Source organism: Myotis nattereri (assembly GCF_964212035.1).
Source record: "Myotis nattereri genome assembly, chromosome: 6".
Taxonomy (NCBI): Eukaryota; Metazoa; Chordata; class Mammalia; order Chiroptera; family Vespertilionidae; genus Myotis; species Myotis nattereri.
In genome coordinates, this window is record NC_138081.1 from 36,681,029 (window position 1) to 36,699,534 (window position 18,506).

At 40.9% G+C, this 18,506-nt stretch overlaps 1 protein-coding gene across 2 annotated transcripts in view; it reads right to left on the reverse strand.

The window, feature by feature from the left end:
* The window catches only part of SLC17A5 (solute carrier family 17 member 5), an 83,746-nt gene that overhangs the window by 49,716 nt on the left and 15,524 nt on the right, over positions 1-18,506 (reverse strand). For both annotated transcript variants that reach the window (XM_081094512.1, XM_081094513.1), the window contains exon 2: positions 5,316-5,512. In XM_081094512.1, coding sequence (XP_080950638.1) covers positions 5,316-5,512 — 197 coding nt within the window. The remainder of the gene's footprint in view (positions 1-5,315; positions 5,513-18,506) is intronic.

Consider the following 18,506-nt stretch of genomic DNA (forward strand, 5'->3'; position numbering starts at 1 on the left):
CTGCCTTTGAAACTTCCTGAGAAGTTATATTCTAGAAACTAGGTTGATAGATTGTTCCATATCTCAGTAAAAGAGTCTTTGTCTTGAAAATAGATCAGTTTAATTAATTTTATTTCAGGAACCAGTGATGCAGCTGAGTTCCAAAGTTAGGCCTATGGTGCAAACAATCAAGTATTTAGGAGGTATCCTTATAGAAACAAAAGAAAAACTATAGTTAATGATTGAGCAGACTATAATCCCAGTTTCTGAATTCTGAAGGCAGTCAAGAAGATTTCTAGATATCTGGCATTTTTCAAAGGGATTGAAGGCAGGCAGTGAAAATTTGATGGATTTTCTTGGTTTGAAGTTTGAATGTCTCTGGTGATCCTTCTGCAATAGGCAAAAAGATTGTCCGTATAAGAGCTGTAGTGGTGATTTCTCTGAAGCTTACATCAAGTTGTCCAACTTTAGCTCTTAATGACTTTGGGAAAAGGAGTTTTAGTTCTCAGTGGTCCCAAGTCACAGGGTTTAAATGACTTCTACAGTTGCATTTCTGGTTTCACGGATTTGTAAGGTAATGACAACTATTCTCAATTCCCCAAAGAATTGTGTTGTTAACTACAATACAATTGTGACAACTACATCTTCCTAATTTTCTTCTTTTCCTCTGGGTATATATTCTTTATTTTAGCTTAGGGGAGGAGGCTTTTTTAAAAGTTCCCATCAGGCTTTTAATCTTTAGCTTCCAATTTTTCCAAATTTGTTTTGTTAATCCTCACATGATATTCTTTTCATTGCTTTTCAGAGTGTAAGGGGAGGGGGCAGAGAGAACCACCGATGTGAGAGAGACACATAGATTGGCTGCCTCCTGCACACATCCCCACCAGTGGCGGGGAGCAAACCTGCAACCCAGGTATGTGCCCTTGACCGGGAATCAAACCTGAGACCCTTTGGCTCGTGGGCCGAGGCTCCAACCACTGAGCCAAAAAGTTATTAAATCTTTTCAAGTGTCTTGTCAGGTTTCAGCTTGGACAATATTTCTGGCAGTATTAAACAATATCATGGACTTGTAGGGGCTCAGAACAGGCCTCCCCAAATGTGTTACTTTGCAATGTGAATTATTTTGAGCTGAAGACATTAAGACGTTGCAGGCTTATGAGAAACTTTTACCTCTCTCTTAAAGAACTAGGGGCCTTGCCCATAATAAGAGTTATTACTAAAAATAACTTACTATGGCCTATCTATAGGGCAGGGCAAATTTCTAATTCTAAACATCTTCTCTCCCTATAGTTCTGTAATGACCTCTTGAAGCTGCCCCCAGGGCCCCTTCTCTTATACTTAGGTCAGAGTGCCTTATATAGGCTATCCCCCCAAAATGTATACTCACACTTTTCATAATTATAAAGGCAGTTTATTAAATACATTCCATTTTCAAAATGGAGCTATCAACTGTTATCAGCTGTTACAGTGTGAATACATTTTTAGGGGGGACACTCTGTATACCTCATTTTAACTTTCTATCCCTGAACCTCTCATGTGTGTAAGGTCTCTCACTCTCTCATGTATGGGGGGTTTCATGTACCAGTAGATGTTTTAAATTTGGTTATTTTCTCTTGTTACTCTGTCTCATGTGTATTTGATTATTAGACCAGCCGAAAGAACCGTGAGGGTAGAGGAAAAGTTTCTTCCTTCCCCACTGAATGAAGAGGATGCAGAAGTCATTACCTTCCAGAGTCATTTCCTCTGACAGGCAAAAGAAAACACTGACAGTCTGCATGTCCCAGGCAAGCAGAAAGCCACTCCAAGCTCTGAGGACACAGGCAATAGCTATCCCTGGGAGAAAGAGGATCAATAACCAATTTGTCTGGATTTGGGAAGGAAGGAACAGTGTGAAATTTTTTTTTTTTATGTTTTGTAAATATATCTTTATTGTTGAAAATATTACAATGCCTCCCCTTTTTCCACTGATCCTCTTCACCCTGCACCCACCCCTCCGAGGCCTTCAACACACTATTGTCTGTGTCTATGGGCTATGCATATATGCATATAAATTCCCCCATTAATCTCCCCACACACACCCCACTCTGAGATTCATCAGTCGGAACAGTGTGAAATTTTATTTCCCTCTCTCACTGGGCTCATGAGGTAATCCATTTACAAAAACCTTTGGGCATCCTCCCTGAGTTTAAGGATTATCTAATTATGGCCTTTTGATTTGGCCTTAGACCAAGGAGTGAAAACTATCTGAGGAAAATCATCTGTAAGGAGTAATGTCAGTCATACAGTCTTTTATTTTAGGTACCTTTTATCTCTTTAATTTCTAATTTGCTCTTTCCAACAATCACTCAATGAAACATTTTTTCTTCTTCTTTAGCATGTCTAATTAATATTGCTTGAGCGGTGAATTTATATGCTGTTCATTTTATAAAAGTAGGCAGGGGAAATGTTTCCCAGTGAGAGACAATGTCCACCTCTGTAACAGATCAGGTAAAAGAGACCCAGTAACTTCACATAAAGCTTGCTTAAACATTCAAATTTTCATAATCTTATCAATCCCTATATTCTATATTATTTTAATCTACTTGAAGCCTGAGTCAGGAGTCCTGGAAGTTTCTCTTTTCTATTCCCTGACCATTTACCCACAATTGTGTAAAAAGGTCCCCAGTGGAGGGTCCAGCCAAGAGACCCTGCCCTGTTTTCAATCTTTAACTTGATTAACCAGCCTGACCGCTGCCCCAAATGATTGCTGGTCAGGTTTCTCACTGTAATCTCTGCCACTGACCAAGCTGAGTTCTTGAGACACAAAAATTTTAAGTTGTCTTTTAGTAAGATTTTGCCAATTTTTTCCTTCCCTTTTTATTCTTAAGCGCAGGACAACTATACTTCCATTGTTTTGTTTTTTTTTGTTTTTTTAAAACAGTATCTACAAATATCTGAAGGCAATTAAGAATGGGTCCGAGTGGACTTTTATTTTTCTTCTAATTTCTGTCCTTCCATCTTTTAAAAATTTTTTTATATTGACTTCAGAGAGGAAGGGAGAGGGAGAAAGAAACATCAATGATGAGAAAGAATCATTGATTGGCTGCCCCCTGCATGCATCCCCCAACTGGGGATCAAGCCTGCCACCCGAGCATGTGCCCTAGACCAGGACTGAAGCCGGGACGCTTCACTCCACAGGCCTACACTATCTACTGAGCCAAATCGGCTAGAGATGTTCTTCCATCTTATTAAGCGAACCTGAATGACCAGCAATTATAACAATATGAAAGCTCTCTAAATTTTTTTTCTCTTTCTTTTCAATTTAGAAGTTTTTCCAATTCAAAGGATCCACCATCTGATCTTGACAAGTAGAATCTTAATAGCAACTCAAACCAATAAGAACTGGGGATATAAGAGACATCCCCAAAGAAGAGTGCAAAAAGATGCAACCCTGCCCTCAGGTTTGGCTCAGTGGATAGAGCTGCGGCCTGCAGACTGAAAGGTCCTGGTTTTGATTCTGGTCGAGAGCACATGCTCGGGTTGTGGGCTTGATCCCCAGTAGGGGGTGTGCATGAGGCAGCTGATCAATGATTCTCACTCATCATTGATATTTCTATCTCTCTCTCCCTCTCCCTTCCTCTCCGAAATCAGTTTTTTAAAAAAGATGCAACTCCACAAGATAAAATTCACTCCCAGAATTAGAAACAGCCATTCTAAAACACAGGGAATCATGTATTCCCTGATGCCTTATTTATTTGTTTATTTTGGGGGGGGGGGGGGGGAGAGAGAGAGAGAGAGAGAGAGAGAGAGAGAGAGAGATGAACAGAGAAAGAAACCTAGATTGTTGTTCCACTTATTTATGCATTCATTGGTTGATTCTCATATGTGCCTCGACTGGAGGTCAAACCCGCAACCTTGTCATATTACGACAATCCTCTAACCAACTGAGCTACCCGGCCAGGGCCAACTCTACTCCTTTTAATGGGGTTAGATTCACAGCCTACACAGGGCTTGCCAGATACATATGCATCCTTTGACTGGTGCAAAACAAGAATGAGGGGCCCTGTTTTCATGATTTCTGGGAGAAAATGGATAGACACAGAAAACTCCCTTGAGAGCATGGAATGGTCTTAAAGCTGTGTTCTCAGAACATATAACAAAATGAAAGGAGAAATACCAGAGACAAAGAAAATCAGAATACAAAACCTATGTGCATTCATACCAAAAAACCAAGAGTCACTAAGCCCAAGAAACTAGTTTTAAAAATATTTTCTCCTGCTAACCTAAATTTAGAAAAGGAAAAAAGGACTCTTACCACTCTAATCCACCAAACTCTATAGGTAGAGATCCGGGAGTTGGGCTTGGCAAGAATTCTTACCATGTTTTTGCTGGGCCACGTTAGAGGACCAAAGAACTTTCTACTGCAATAGCGTCGGGGTGAGCAGTAAATAGCCTGTGAGATATTCTGCTCACAGTGCTGTGTGGGAGGAAGAAACTTTCCTTTACCCTCAACGTTCTTTTGGCTGGTCTAATAATTAAATCTACATTAAGACAGATTAATAAGAGAAAATAACCAAATTTAGTTATATATGTAGATATGAAAACACCACATTCATGAGAGGCTCAGAGACAAAAAGTTTAAACAAGGGTATATAGGGCGTTCTGAACTAAGGATGAGGCAAGAAACCTTTGGGCTTCAGAGGAGAGGAAGGTCACTGCAGAACGATGAAAGCAGATGTTCCATAATTAGAAGTTTTCAATCCTCAGACAAGGCACATACAAGATTCAACTAATGAATGCATAAATAAGTGGAACAACAAGTCGATGTTTTTCTCAAATCAATCAATAAATAAAAGAAGTTTGTCCGTCCCTTACAGATAGGTCATAAAAAGTTATTTCTGGTGATAACTGTTATTATGGGCAAGGCCCCTAATTTGAAATTTTAAAGGAGAGATAAAAGTTTCTTGTAAGCTCACAGGGTCACAACTGCCTTCACCTGAATATAATTTACATTCCAAAGTGGCATGTCTTGAAGAGGCCTGTTCTGAACCCCTTCACTGGTATGCCAAACAGGTTTTCAAATTTTCTTCAAGGGTGTTATGTTTATAGAGGAAATGACAACTTTTCAAACAGATCAAGGTATATTACACATGTTACAAGTATTAAAGCACAATAGCAAAAGTTAGTTATAAGTTACTGTCCAACCTGTTCCTGGGAAAATACAAAAGAAAGTGATTCAGAATTTACATGAAGAAATGTTTTTGATTTTTTTGTAGGATGAAGAAAGACCTTTCAATATTTTTTACTTAGATATATTTTAAGATTAAGATTGCTTGCTTTAAAAAAATAGTACTTACTGTGTGATTATGCATAACTTTAATGGAAGCAGAATGCTCTGCACACTCCTTAGAAGTTCTATTATTTGCTAAAGTTGTATTTGATTCAACCATATCCACTAATGCGACACTCAGATTCACACGTAATGCATACAGAATGAAGAAACCAAAAAAGGCCAAAACTGCAACGTTGTAACGAGCAGAGCAGCACACTGGAGCTGAAATAAAAGATTGGGGAAAAAGGTTCATTAAAAGAATAACAGATAATATTGACTAAATTACTAAAAAGGTTACATTTTCGAAGTGCACCAATTAATAAATCATGAATATTTTTCTGCGAATATTCTCAGATTAAGCATATCTAAAAACATTTGTCAAAAAGAATTTGTTCCTGACACTTCACCCCAAAGCCACAAAATATATGTTCTTCTCAAGTGCTCATGGGACATCTTCAAAAATAGACCACATATTGGGTCACAAAAAAAGTCTCCCCAAATTCAAGAAGATTGAAATCATACCAAGCATCTTCTCAGACCACAAGGCCATAATATTAGAAATAAACTACAACAAAAACAACTCAAAATACGCAAACACTTGGAAGCTGAATAGCACGTTATTAAATATTGATTGGGTTACCAATGAGATCAAAGAAAAAATTAAAAACATCCTGGAAACTGATGACAATGAAAACACAACAATCCAAAACCTTTGGGACGCAATGAAAGCAGTCCTGAGAGGGAAGTTTATAGCTCTACAGGCCTATCTCAACAAACAAGAAAAAATGGTAGTAAATCATCTAAATCTACATCTCAAAGAATTAGAAAGAGAGCAACAAGAAAAGCCCAGAGTAAGCAGAAGGAAGGAGATAATAAAAATTAGAGCAGAAATAAATGACATAGAGACCAAAAAAACAATACAGAAAATCAATGAAACAAAGAGCTGGTTCTTTGGAAGGATAAACAAGATTGATGAACCTCTAGCCAGACTCACCAAGAAGCAAAGAGAGAGGACCCAAATAAACAAAATCAGAAATGATAGAGGCGAAATAACAACAGATCCCACAGAAATACAAATGATTGTTAAAAAATACTATGGACAACACTACTCCAACAAACTAGACAACCTGGAGGAAATGGACATATTCCTAGAAAAATACAACATTCCAAAACTTGATCAGGAAGAATCTAAAAATCTCAATAGGCCAATAACTATGGAAGAAATTGAAGCAGTAATCAAAAAGCTTCCAGCAAACAAAAGCCCAGGGCCAGACGGCTTCACAGGGGAGTTTTACCAAACATTCAAGGAAGAACTAAAACCTATCCTCCTCAGACTACTACAAAAAACCCAAGAGGAGCCGAAACCGGTTTGGCTCAGTGGATAGAGCGTCGGCCTGCGGACTGAAGGGTCCCAGGTTCGATTCCGGTCAAGGGCATGTACCTGGGTTGCGGGCACATCCCCAGTGGGAGATGTGCAGGAGGCAGCTGATCGAAGTTTCTCTCTCATCGATGTTTCTAACTCTCTCCCTTCCTCTCTGTAAAAAAATCAATAAAATATATTTAAAAAAAAATCCAAGAGGAAGGAACACTTCCAAGCTCATTCTATGAAGCCAGCATCACCCTAATACCAAAACCAGGTAAAGACAACACAATGAAAGAGAATTACAGGCCAATATCCCTCATGAACATAGATGCCAAAATCCTCAACAAAATCTTAGCAAATCGGATCCAGCAGTACATCAGAAAGATTATACACCACGACCAAGTAGGATTTATCCCAGGGATGCAAGGATGGTACAATATCCAAAAATCAATAAACGTGATACATCACATAAACAAATTGAAAGAAAAAAACCACATAGTCATATCATTTGATCCAGAAAAAGCATTTGACAAAATTCAACACCCATTTTTGATAAAAACTCTCAGCAAGGTGGGAATTGAAGGATCATACCTAAACATAATAAAAGCCATACATGACAAACCCACAGCCAACATCATACTCAATGGACAAAAACTAACACCATTTCCCCTAAGAACAGAAACAAGACAGGGATGCCCACTCTCACACTCCTGTTCGACATAGTACTGGAAGTATTAGCCATTGCAATTAGACAAGAAGAAGAAATAAAAGGCATCCAAATTGGAAAAGAAGAAGTAAAACTGTCCTTATTTGCAGATGACATGATATTATACTTTAAAAACCCTAAAGACTCCATCAATAAACTATTAGACTTAATAAATGAATTCGGCAATGTAGCAGGATACAAAATTAACGTCAAGAAATCTATGGCATTTCTATACACCAATAGTGAATGTGCAGAAAGAGAGACTAAAAAAGCAATCCCATTTACCATCGCACCAAAAATATTAAGCTACCTAGGAATAAACTTAACTAAAGAGGTAAAAGACCTCTTCTCAGAAAACTACAGGATGTTGAAAAAAGAGATAGAGGAAGACATAAAGAGATGGAAGAACATACCATGTTCTTGGATTGGTAGAATCAACATCATTAAAATGTCCATACTGCCCAAAGCAATCTATAAATTCAACACACTTCCCATTAAAATACCAATGGCATATTTCACAGACCTAGAACGTACTCTTCAAAAATTCATCTGGAATAAAAAACAACCCCGAATAGCTGCAGCAATCCTGAGAAAGAACAAAGTAGGTGGGATCTCAATACCAGATATCAAGCTGTATTACAAAGCCACTGTTCTCAAAACTGCTGGTACTGGCACAAGAACAGACATATAGATCAATGGAATAGAATAGAGAGCCCAGAAATCAGCCCCAACCAATACGCTCAATTAATATTTGACAAAGGAGGCAAGAACATACAATGGAGTCAAGATAGTCTCTTCAATAAATGGTGTTGGGAAAATTGGACAGATACATGCAAGAAAATGAAACTAGACCACCAACTTACACCATACACAAAAATAAACTCAAAATGGATAAAGGACTTAAATATACGACGGGAAACCATACAAATACTAGAAAAATCCAAAGGCAACAAAATCTCAGACATATGCCGAAGCAATTTCTTCACTGATACAGCTCCTAAGGCAATGGGAACTAAAGAGAAAATAAACAAATGGGACTACATCAAAATAAAAAGCTTCTGCACAGCAAAAGAAACCATCAACAAAACAACAAGAAAACCCACTGTGTGGGAAAACATATTTGCCAATGTCATATCTGATAAGGGCCTAATCTCCAAAATTTATAGGGAACTCATACAACTTAACAAAAGGAAGATAAACAATCCAATCAAAAAATGGGCAAAGGATCTAAATAGACACCTTTCAAAAGAGGACAGTCAGAAAGCCAAGAGACATATGAAAACATGCTCAAAGTCACTAATCATCCGAGAGATGCAAATCAGGTGATGGAAAAAGAAGAAAAAAAAAAAGAAAAGAAAAAAAAGAAGAAGAAAAAAAAAAGAAAAAAAATTGGTTTCTTAGTTAAAAGGTGAAAAAAGAAAAAAAAAATTTCAGTAGTGAAGGTCCTTCGGTTCTTCTATTCTTCAGTGTGGCTCACCTTAGACCTGCCAGGTATTCAGGAGAGTGTTGAGTTTCCCTGCGATACACTGTTCCTCTGTGTTGTAAACCACAGTCCTTATTTTAAAGCAGGCCGCATTTGTTTCCCAGACTGCCTTATTTTGTGTTTAGCAAAGAGTCAGTTTGTGGGTCAGCCTCTGGGTGGCAGTGTTCTGGGGTTGGCCTCTGAGGCTATAGGGCCTCTCTGTCCAGTGGAAGTTCACTGCCCAGAGCTGGCTGCGTAATAGTTACCGGCGCTGTGTTGTTGCTGGGATTGAAAATCCCTCTATAGGCCAGACCCTGTTAACTCCCAGGGACTGATCAGGTTATTTTAATCCTTGATCTCTTACAGGGTGGAATCTGGGTGTGGCTGTGCTCCTTGCCTGGGGGCTGGGGAGAGGAGTCTCACTCTCCGGAGAGAATGGCTGCCCCAGTCCTGGGCTCAGGGGTGTCTCAGCACTCAATTCGCTGCCACCTCTCCCGGCCCCCCTTCCGAGAGATGCAAATCAAAACAACAATGAGGTACAATCTCACACCTGTCAGACTGGCTATCATCAACAAATCAACAAATGACAAGTGCTGGAGAGGATGTGGAGAAAAAGGAACACTTGTGCACTGCTGGTGGGAATGCAGACTGGTGCAGCCACTATGGAAGACAGTATGGAGTTTCCTCAAAAAACTACAAATGGAACTCCCATTTGACCCTGTGATCCCACTTCTAGGAATATATCCCAGGAAACCAGAAACACCAATCAGAAAGGATATATGCACCCCTATGTTCATAGCAGCACAATTCACCATAGCTAAGATCTGGAAACAGCCTAAGTGCCCATCTGTAGATTAATGGATTAGAAAACTGTGGTACATCTACACAATGGAATACTATGCTGCTATAAAAAAGAAGGAACTCTTACTATTTGCAACAGCATGGATGGAACTGGAGAGCATTATGCTAAGTGAAATAAGCCAGTCAATGAAGGAAAAATACCACATGATGTCACTCATTTCTGGATAATAAAGACCATTATAAACTTATGAACAAAAATAAATACAGAGGCAGAGCTGCCTCAAACAGACTGTCAAACTACAGCAGGAAGGCCGGGGAGGGTGGGAGGGCAGGAGGGGGGGGGTAAGAGATCAACCAAAGGACTTGTATGCATGCATATAAGCATAACCAATGGACATAAGACACTGGGGGGTAGGGGAGGCTATGGGACTGTCTAGGGCGGGGGAAAATAAAAGGAGACATATGTAATACTCTTTGTAATACTTTAAGCAATAAAAAAAAAAAGAAAAAAAGAAAAGAAAACAAACAAAAAAAACAAACAACAACAATAAAAAAAGAATTTGTTCCTGGTATCTGTAGTTAATAAACACTTAACACATGCAAGCCTATACTGTAAGAATTTCTTAAAACATGGAGGCAGAGGAGAAACCAAGATGGTGGCATAGGTAATCACCTATACTTGCTGCCTCTCACAACCACACCAAAATTACAACTAAACGGCAGAACAACTACCACCCAGAACCGCGGGAAAGCTGGCTGAGTGGAAATTCTACAACTAAAGAGGTGAAGAAAGTGCACTGAGACCGGTAAGAGGTGCAGAGGTGTGGAAAGTGCTGGCACCTGGATATGCTGTTCTTTAAACCGGGAGGGAGATATAAGCTCCCGCTTGTCCTGGATTCCAGTTACAGGTGAGACTCTGGGGGACCCAGACACATACGGGGAGAAACTGGACTGTCTGGCATTGGGACAGGAATGTGAAGGCAACTTACTGGTAGAGGTGCTCGAAGCAATCATTGTTCCTGAGCTGGTGCACAGGACTTCTCCGTTCAGGGAAGCCATTGCTGTTTGTTCTGCCCTGGTGATTCCCAGAGACCCTGCCCCTCCCAATTTACAACTCCACCCAAGCTGTGTGCATCGGATTTTGCATATGAATGGCCTGGCCTTTTGCCTAAAACAAACTGTACCTGGGTCAGAGAGTCCCAGAGATTTCAAAAGAACGCTCAATACCTGGTAGCAGCAGTGGCCTTGTGCCACAGCTGGGCCTCGTCTGGGCACTTCCAAACTCCATACAAAGAAGAGGAATCTGCAGATGTCTCTGTAGCTCCTGCTGAGTGGCCCCAGACAGTGGCTGACCTTGCAACTCCCTGGAGATGATAACGGATTACAACTCTTCACATCCATAAGAGACACACTCAAGGGGCAGACTCAGTGACGACCAAAGCCCTGCTGAAGAAAGTCCTGCCCCATAAGGGTGTCTCCTATGCAACAGATCTTCCAGTGTAGACAAAGCTGGTCACCAAAGCCAATTGGCCTGGAGGTCAATTCCTCCCAGTGATACCAATAGCAATCAAGGGTTAACTACAACAAGACTGTGCAAACATCCTACAAAGGCGTGCACCAAGAGCGTCCACCTCAAGTGACTGGGGAGGCTGAGCCACTGGGCCCTATAGGACACCAACCACACAAGGCCACTCTAACAACTCAAGGAGACTTATCAGCTACCCAGTACATAGAAACAAACACAGGGAAGCAGCCAAAATGCGGAGACAAAGAAACAAGTCACAAATGAAAGAAATGGATGAAAGCAAAATACTGGATATAGAGTTCAAAACCATGCTTATAAGGTTACTCAAGAATTTTCTAGAAACCTCTGAGAAATTTAGTGAGACCCTCAAGGATATGAAAAAGGAGCAATCAGAAATTAAGGATACACTGACTGAAATAAAGAATAATATACAGAGATCCAACAGCAGACGAGAGGATCCCAAGAATCAAATCAAAGATTTGAAATATGAAGAAGCAAACACCCAACCAGAAGAGCAAAAAGAAAAAAGAATCCAAAAATATGAAGATAGTGTAAGGAGCCTCTGGGACAACTTCAAGCATACTAATATCCAAATTATGGGGGTGCCAGAAGAAGAGAGAGCAAGATATTGAAAACATATTTGAAGAAATATTGACAGAAAACTCCCTCTACCTGGTGAAAGAAATAGACTTACAATCAGGAAGCACAGAGAACCTCAAAACAAGAGAAATCTAAAAATCAAGTGAATAAAAAATCTGAAGAACAGAATAAACTGGTGAATATAACAGAATCAGGGGCATAGAAAGGGAGTGGACTGACAATTCTCGGTGGGGAGGAGGGGATGTGAGGGGTACAGGAAGAGATTGGACAAAAATCTTACACCCATGGATGAGGACAATGGGAGGGGGTAAGGGCATGGGGTGGGGTGGGAACTGGGTGAAGGGAAGCTATGGGGGGAAAAAAGGAACAACTGTAATAATCTGAACAATAAAGATTTTTTTAAAAAACAAAAAACATGGGAGGCAATAGCTTTATCAACTTTGCTCAGAAAAATTTCCATTCCAGAATCAATACTGAACCCAATCCCTGCTGGCTGGCAAAAATATGAGAAAAATAGATGAGAGGGTTTAATGGCATCACTATTTCTAAAAAACTATCTAAAACATGGCCAATAAGTACTTGAGTACTCATGAGGGCATAGCATGTATTATACAGGTTAGTACCATCTCATTGTAAATGTAGCATAGCATAAAAAGGTTACTGCCAACGCTAAGGCAGGAAACTCCCCTTGATAAATTTCTTACCTTGAAAAACTTGCAGAATCTATGAAAATTGCAGCATATGTGGCAGTTGCTAAGTTGATCATGCTTATAGGGCCCACAGCAAAAAGGGAAATAAGTGAAGGTACTGCAATGCTTAAAAAAAAAAAAAAGGCCAACAGAGTAGGTTGGAGGAGCCAGTGAAAGAAGGATCATGTGAGAGAAATCTGACCTATTTTTAACTCTAATTGTAGGCTTATGCACATATTTTTTCCTTCTTCATCTTTAAAATCTTCATTGTTGAATTACAGACGCTGCCCTGTTTCCTCTCTCATTGCCCTCCTCCACGCTGATCCCAACCTGCCCTAGGTTTTCATCACCCTATTGTCTGTGTCCATAGGTAATGCATATGTACATATAAGTTCTTTGGTTAATCTCTTCCCTCCTTCCCTCTGAGATTCATCAGTCTGTTCTAGGTTTACATGACTCTGGTTCTGTTTTATTCATCAGTTTATTTTGTTCATTAGATTCCTTGTTTATTTTGATTTTTAGATTCCATTGTTGCCATTTTATTGTTCATATTTTTTATCTCCTTTTTCCTTTTTTTTTTTTTTTAAAGAATTGGGCCTAACTCAGACCTTTCAACTCTATTTTTTTTATATATATATTTTATTGATTTTTTACAGAGTGGAAGGGAGAGAGAGATAGAGAGTTAGAAACATCGATGAGAGAGAAACATCGATCAGCTGCCTCCTGCACATCTCCTACTGGGGATATGCCCGCAACCCAGGCACATGCCCCTGACCGGAATCGAACCCAGGACCTTTCAGTCCGCAGGCCGACGCTCTATCCACTGAGCCAAACCGGTTTCGGCTCAACTCTATTTTTTTAAAATATATTTTTATTGATTTCAGAGAGGAAGGAAGAGGGAGAGATAGATAGAAACATCCATGATGAGAGAAGAATCATGGATGGCTGCCTCCTTCAAGTCCCCCACTGGGGATCGAGCCCACAACCCAGGCATGTGCCCTTGACCGGAATCGAACCTGGGACCTTTCAGCTCGCAGGCCGACGCTCTATCCACTGAGCCAAACCAGCTAGGGCTCTTTTTTCCTTTTCTTAAAGAATACCCTTCAACATTTCATGTAATACTGGTTTGGTGGTGGTGAACTCCTTTAGCTTTTTCTTGTCTATGAAGCTCTTTATCTCCAGTGGTTCTCAACCTTCCTAATGCTGCGACCCTTTAATAGTTCCTCATGTTGTGGTGACCCCCAACCATAAAATTATTTTCGTTGCTACTTTATAACTGTAATTTTGCTACTGTTATGAATCATAATGTAAATATCTGATATGCAGATGTATTTTCATTGTTCGTAACCCACAGGTTGAGAACCGCTGAATTCTAAGCGATAAAGCTGGGTAATCTTGGTTGTAGGTCCTTGGTTTTTATCACTTTTGAATATTTCTTGCCAGTTCCTTCTGGCCTGCACAGTTTCTGTTGAAAAATCAGCTGATCAATGTATGGGTGCTCCCTTATAGGTTACTAACTGCTTTTCTTTCACTGCTTTCAGATTCTCTCTTTGTCTTTAACCTTTGGTGTTTTAATTATGATGCATCTTGGTGTGGGCCTCTTTGGGTTCCTCTTGCTTGGTACTCTCTGCACTTCCTAGACTTGTACGTCTATTTCTTTCACCAGGCAGGGAAGTTTTCTGTCATTATTTCTTCAAATAGGTTTTCAATTTCTTGTTCCCTTTCTTCTCCTTCTGGCATACCCATGATGCAAATGTTGGTACCCTTGAAGTTGTCCCAGAGGCTCCTTACACTATCTTCATATTTTTGGATTCTTTTTCTTTTTGCTCTTCTAATTGGGTATTTTTTACTTCCTCATATCCCAAATCACTGATTTGATTCTCAGCATCCTCTACTCTACTGTAAATTATCCTTCATTTTTAAAAAAATATATTTCTTTATTGATTTCAGAGAGGAAGGGAGGAGTGATAGAAACATCAATAATGAGAGAGAATCATTGATTGGCTGCCTCCTGCACACCCCCCACTGGGGATCAAGCCTGCAACCCAGGCATGTGCCTTGGCTGAAATCAAACCTGGGACCCTTCAATCTGCAGGCTGATGCTCTATCCACTGAGCCAAGCCAGGTAGGGCTCCTTCATTTTTGACTGGTCCCTTTTCATGTCTTTGATGTTCTCACTAATTTCCTTGAAATTCTCACTAAGTTCCTTAACATTCTCACTAAATTCCTGGAAGCTTTCATTAAGTTCCTTGAGCATCCTTATAACCATTGTTTTGAACTCTGTATCTAGTAGTGTGCTTGCTTCCATTTCATTTATTCTTTTTCTTGATATTTCTTCTGCTCTTTCATTTGTGACATGTTTGTCTCCCCATTTTGGCTGCTTCCCTGTGTTTGTTTCTATGTATTAGGTAGAGCTGCTGTTTCTCCTGGAATTGGTAGAGTGACCATATGTAGTGTGTCCTGTAGGGCCCAGTGGCTCAGCCTGCCCAGGCACCTGAGCTGGGCATTTTAGGTGTGCCCCTGTGTGGGCTGTGTGCACTGTCCTGTTGTAGTTGAGCCTTGATTGCTGTTGGCATTATTGGGAGGAACTGACATCCAGGCCAATTGGCTGTGAGGACCAGTTGTGACTACAGCAGAAAAACTGCTGTGCAGGAGACACCCTTATGGAGCAGGACTTGCTTCAGTGGGACTTTGGTGCTCACTGAGTCTGCCCCTTGAGTGTGTCACTGGTGGATGTGGTAGAGTTGTAATCTAGTGTGGTCTGAAGCTGTCCCCTGGGTGTATTGGCTCTGGGGATTCCTGGAAGGTACAAAGTCAGCCACTGACTATGCCCCACCTGGGGCCACCCGGCATGAGTTGGAGAGCATCTGCAGATGGCTGCTATTTGTGTTGGGCTTGGAGGTGCCGAGGAGAGGCCAAGCTGTGAACCTTGGCAAGCTGCTGTTAGTGCTGAGCCAGGGGTCAACTTATCAAGAGGTATGGGGCAAACTGAGATCAGCTGCTACTTGTTTGAGAGATTTTAGGAAAGTCTGGAGTCTGAGCCAGGACAGGCCATTTGTATGGAAAAGCCACTACAAATAGCTTAGGTGGGCTGCAAATTGAGTGGGGCAGGATCTCAGGGAATCAGCAAGGTGGGACGAACAGTATGAGCAAGGTTGATGGAGATTAAGATATGGCAACTGCCTTTCAGCATTGTGGCATGGGAGGTCTCAGCAGAGGAACAATGACATCTGTCACCACTTTTGTCTGGGAGAAAGCTGTCTCCCAGTTCTTGCTCTAATGCCAGACAATTTATTTCCTCCCTGGAAAAATTCTGTCCTTGGATTTTTTCAAGCTACTGCCCAAGTGCTAGAGCTCAGAGGAAGTAAGTCTGAATAAGTCCATGCTTGGGCCCTTTAAGAGGAACTGTTAGGGGCAGAAATAGAATATTGGAGACTAGCTATAATTATAAAAGTATTAACCATGTTCTGTTAACCTTGATTATTTTGTTCTAATTAAATGAAGCACATTCTAACCTAGCTAGGAGTTGTATGTCCCAGGGACCTAGGAGTCAACCTTGGACCTAGGAATCAATCTTGGAATGCAGTCCACTCTCATTGGAGAACTGCTTATTATCATGGAAAATTAGCAACCTTATTAACTAAACAAAGGAGTCCCACCCGAGCCTACATTGCCTACTTCCCCATGCCTGTAATACCCATTTTGCATACCCATTCTCATTTCTTTTGCCTACTTCCCCATATAAGTTTTGTCCTACCCAATATATGCAACTGGCTTATGGGGGGGTGGGGGAGGTACAGAGCAGATTTTCATGGATGAACTGCTGCTCTCCCATACTGCTGGCATTATTGGAATAAATGCACATACATGATTCACCCCTGTCTCTGTTTAATTGGCTCAAGTAGTGACAGATAGTCCAGACCCCTTGGTTGTCCAGTTTCAGAACTGCATGGGACTCCAGCAGCCTCCATGTCACTCAGCCACAATCCCTGCTGGTTTTTACAGCCAGAAGTTATGGGGACGTCTATTCCCAGCTTTGAAACCCTGGGCTGGGGGCCTGGTGTGGGGCAAGGACCCCTATCTCCTCCAAGTTGGGGGTACCTCCACACTCAAGATGTCCCTCCGAATTAAAAAAACTCCAGATGTGGGTGTCAAACCAGCCTGTTCCATGCCTCCGCTCCTCCTACCAGTCTCAATGTGGTTTCTTCTTTAACTCTCTAATTGTAGAGTTTCCATTCACCAGATTTCAAGTGGTTCTGAATGATGGTTGTTCTGAATTTTAGTTGTAATTTTTTAAAAATATGTTTTTATTGATTTTAGAGAAAGGGAGGGAGAGAGATAGAAACATCAATGATGAGAATCATTGATCAGCTAGCTGCCTCGTGCATGTCCCACACTGGGGATTAAGCCTACAACGTGGGCATGTGCCCTGACCAGGAATAGAACCGTGACTTCCTGGTTCATAGGTCAACGCTCAACCACTGAGCCACTCTGGCTGAGCTAGTTGTAATTTTGATGTGGTTGTGGGAGGATGCGAGTACTGAGTTTACCTGTATCACCATCTTGGTTCCTCTATCTCCTTTTTTCTTCTTTTATTGAGTCTCCTACTCAGAAATCCTGATGTTTTCACTGACCTAGCCTCCAACAATAATACATTATTCAGAGTACCAAGGTTTTGGTACTTATTTGGACTGAAGCATTAATAACTAGGCCATAACTATACTTAGATATATAATATACTACAATCCAACTCACTTTTCCATAAACCCTCACACACTTAAACAACTGCTATCATTTTTACTCTTTCAAGATTTACATCTTTTAACAGGGAAGTTTTCATCTGTTTTTCAGGACTACAGCTATCAGATTATGGCAGCACTGCCACAGTTAGATCCAGACCCATGAGAACTGCATTTCCAGACTCCATTCATGGTGTCTGTTATCGAAATCTAGACACATTTGCTCTCTGCTCCAACCAAATGGGCAGTGGTCTGGTTAAGGACAGTCTGAATATTGCAAGGCATGTTTAATAGGAGAACAGTTTTTTTTAAATAATCATTTTGTGTTGGACAATAACACAGAGAAGTCTGGATGGGGACTCATTATCTAGAAATTTGGGCTATTAGACTGTATGACTTTGAGTAATTTACAGTAAGAAAAATCTAGATTTAGATACAGTCTGCTTTGCAAAGTTCATTATCTACTTTAGCAGGAGTGACAAGGTGCAATTTATGGTTTAAAGAGCTTCTCTGGTTGCTGTATGGAGATTACAAAGGAGAGAAGTGTGAATCATTGTAGGGAATGCAGACACAGGGAGATTACTTAGGAACTACTGTAGTTTTCTGGGTAAGAGATGAAAGTGGCTTAAACTAGAGTAGAGCAGGGGCAATGGAGAGAAATGGGCAGATTTGAGATATGTATTAGATATGGGATGAAAAAAAGGGAGGAATGAAGTTACTATTCTCTTACTCTAAATAATATTTTATGCTATTCTGATTTGTATTGCTATTACCCCATTACATCCTTATTTAGTTACTTTTTTATTGTATATTATTAGTTTCTTCCACATGTTCCTTGATTTGGACTCTGACATACCTTATCATTTGATTAAGATGTGAAGCTAAAAGCTTGGGAAGTGAATTATTTCAAATTATTAGTGACTAGAGGCCCGGTGCATAAAAATTTGTGCACTCGGTGGGGGGAGGTCCCTCAGCCTGGCCTGTGCCCTCTTGCAGTCTGGGACCCCTCAGGGGATGACCACCTGCTGGCTTAGGCCTGCTCCCCGGGGGATTGGGCCTAAGCTGGCAATCAGACATCCCTCTGGCAGCCCGGCAGCCCTCGGGGGATGTCCACTTGCCAGCAGGGAGCAGACCTAAGCTGCAGTAGGACATCCTTAGCACTGCTGAGGAGGCGGGAGAGGTTCTCACCACCACCGCTACACGGGCAGCCATCAGCCTGGCTTGTGGCTGATCAGAGCTCCCCTTGTGGGAGAACACTGACCACCAGAGGGAAGCTCCTGCATTGAGCATCTGCCCGCTGGTGGTCAGTGTGTGTCATAGTGACCAGTCAT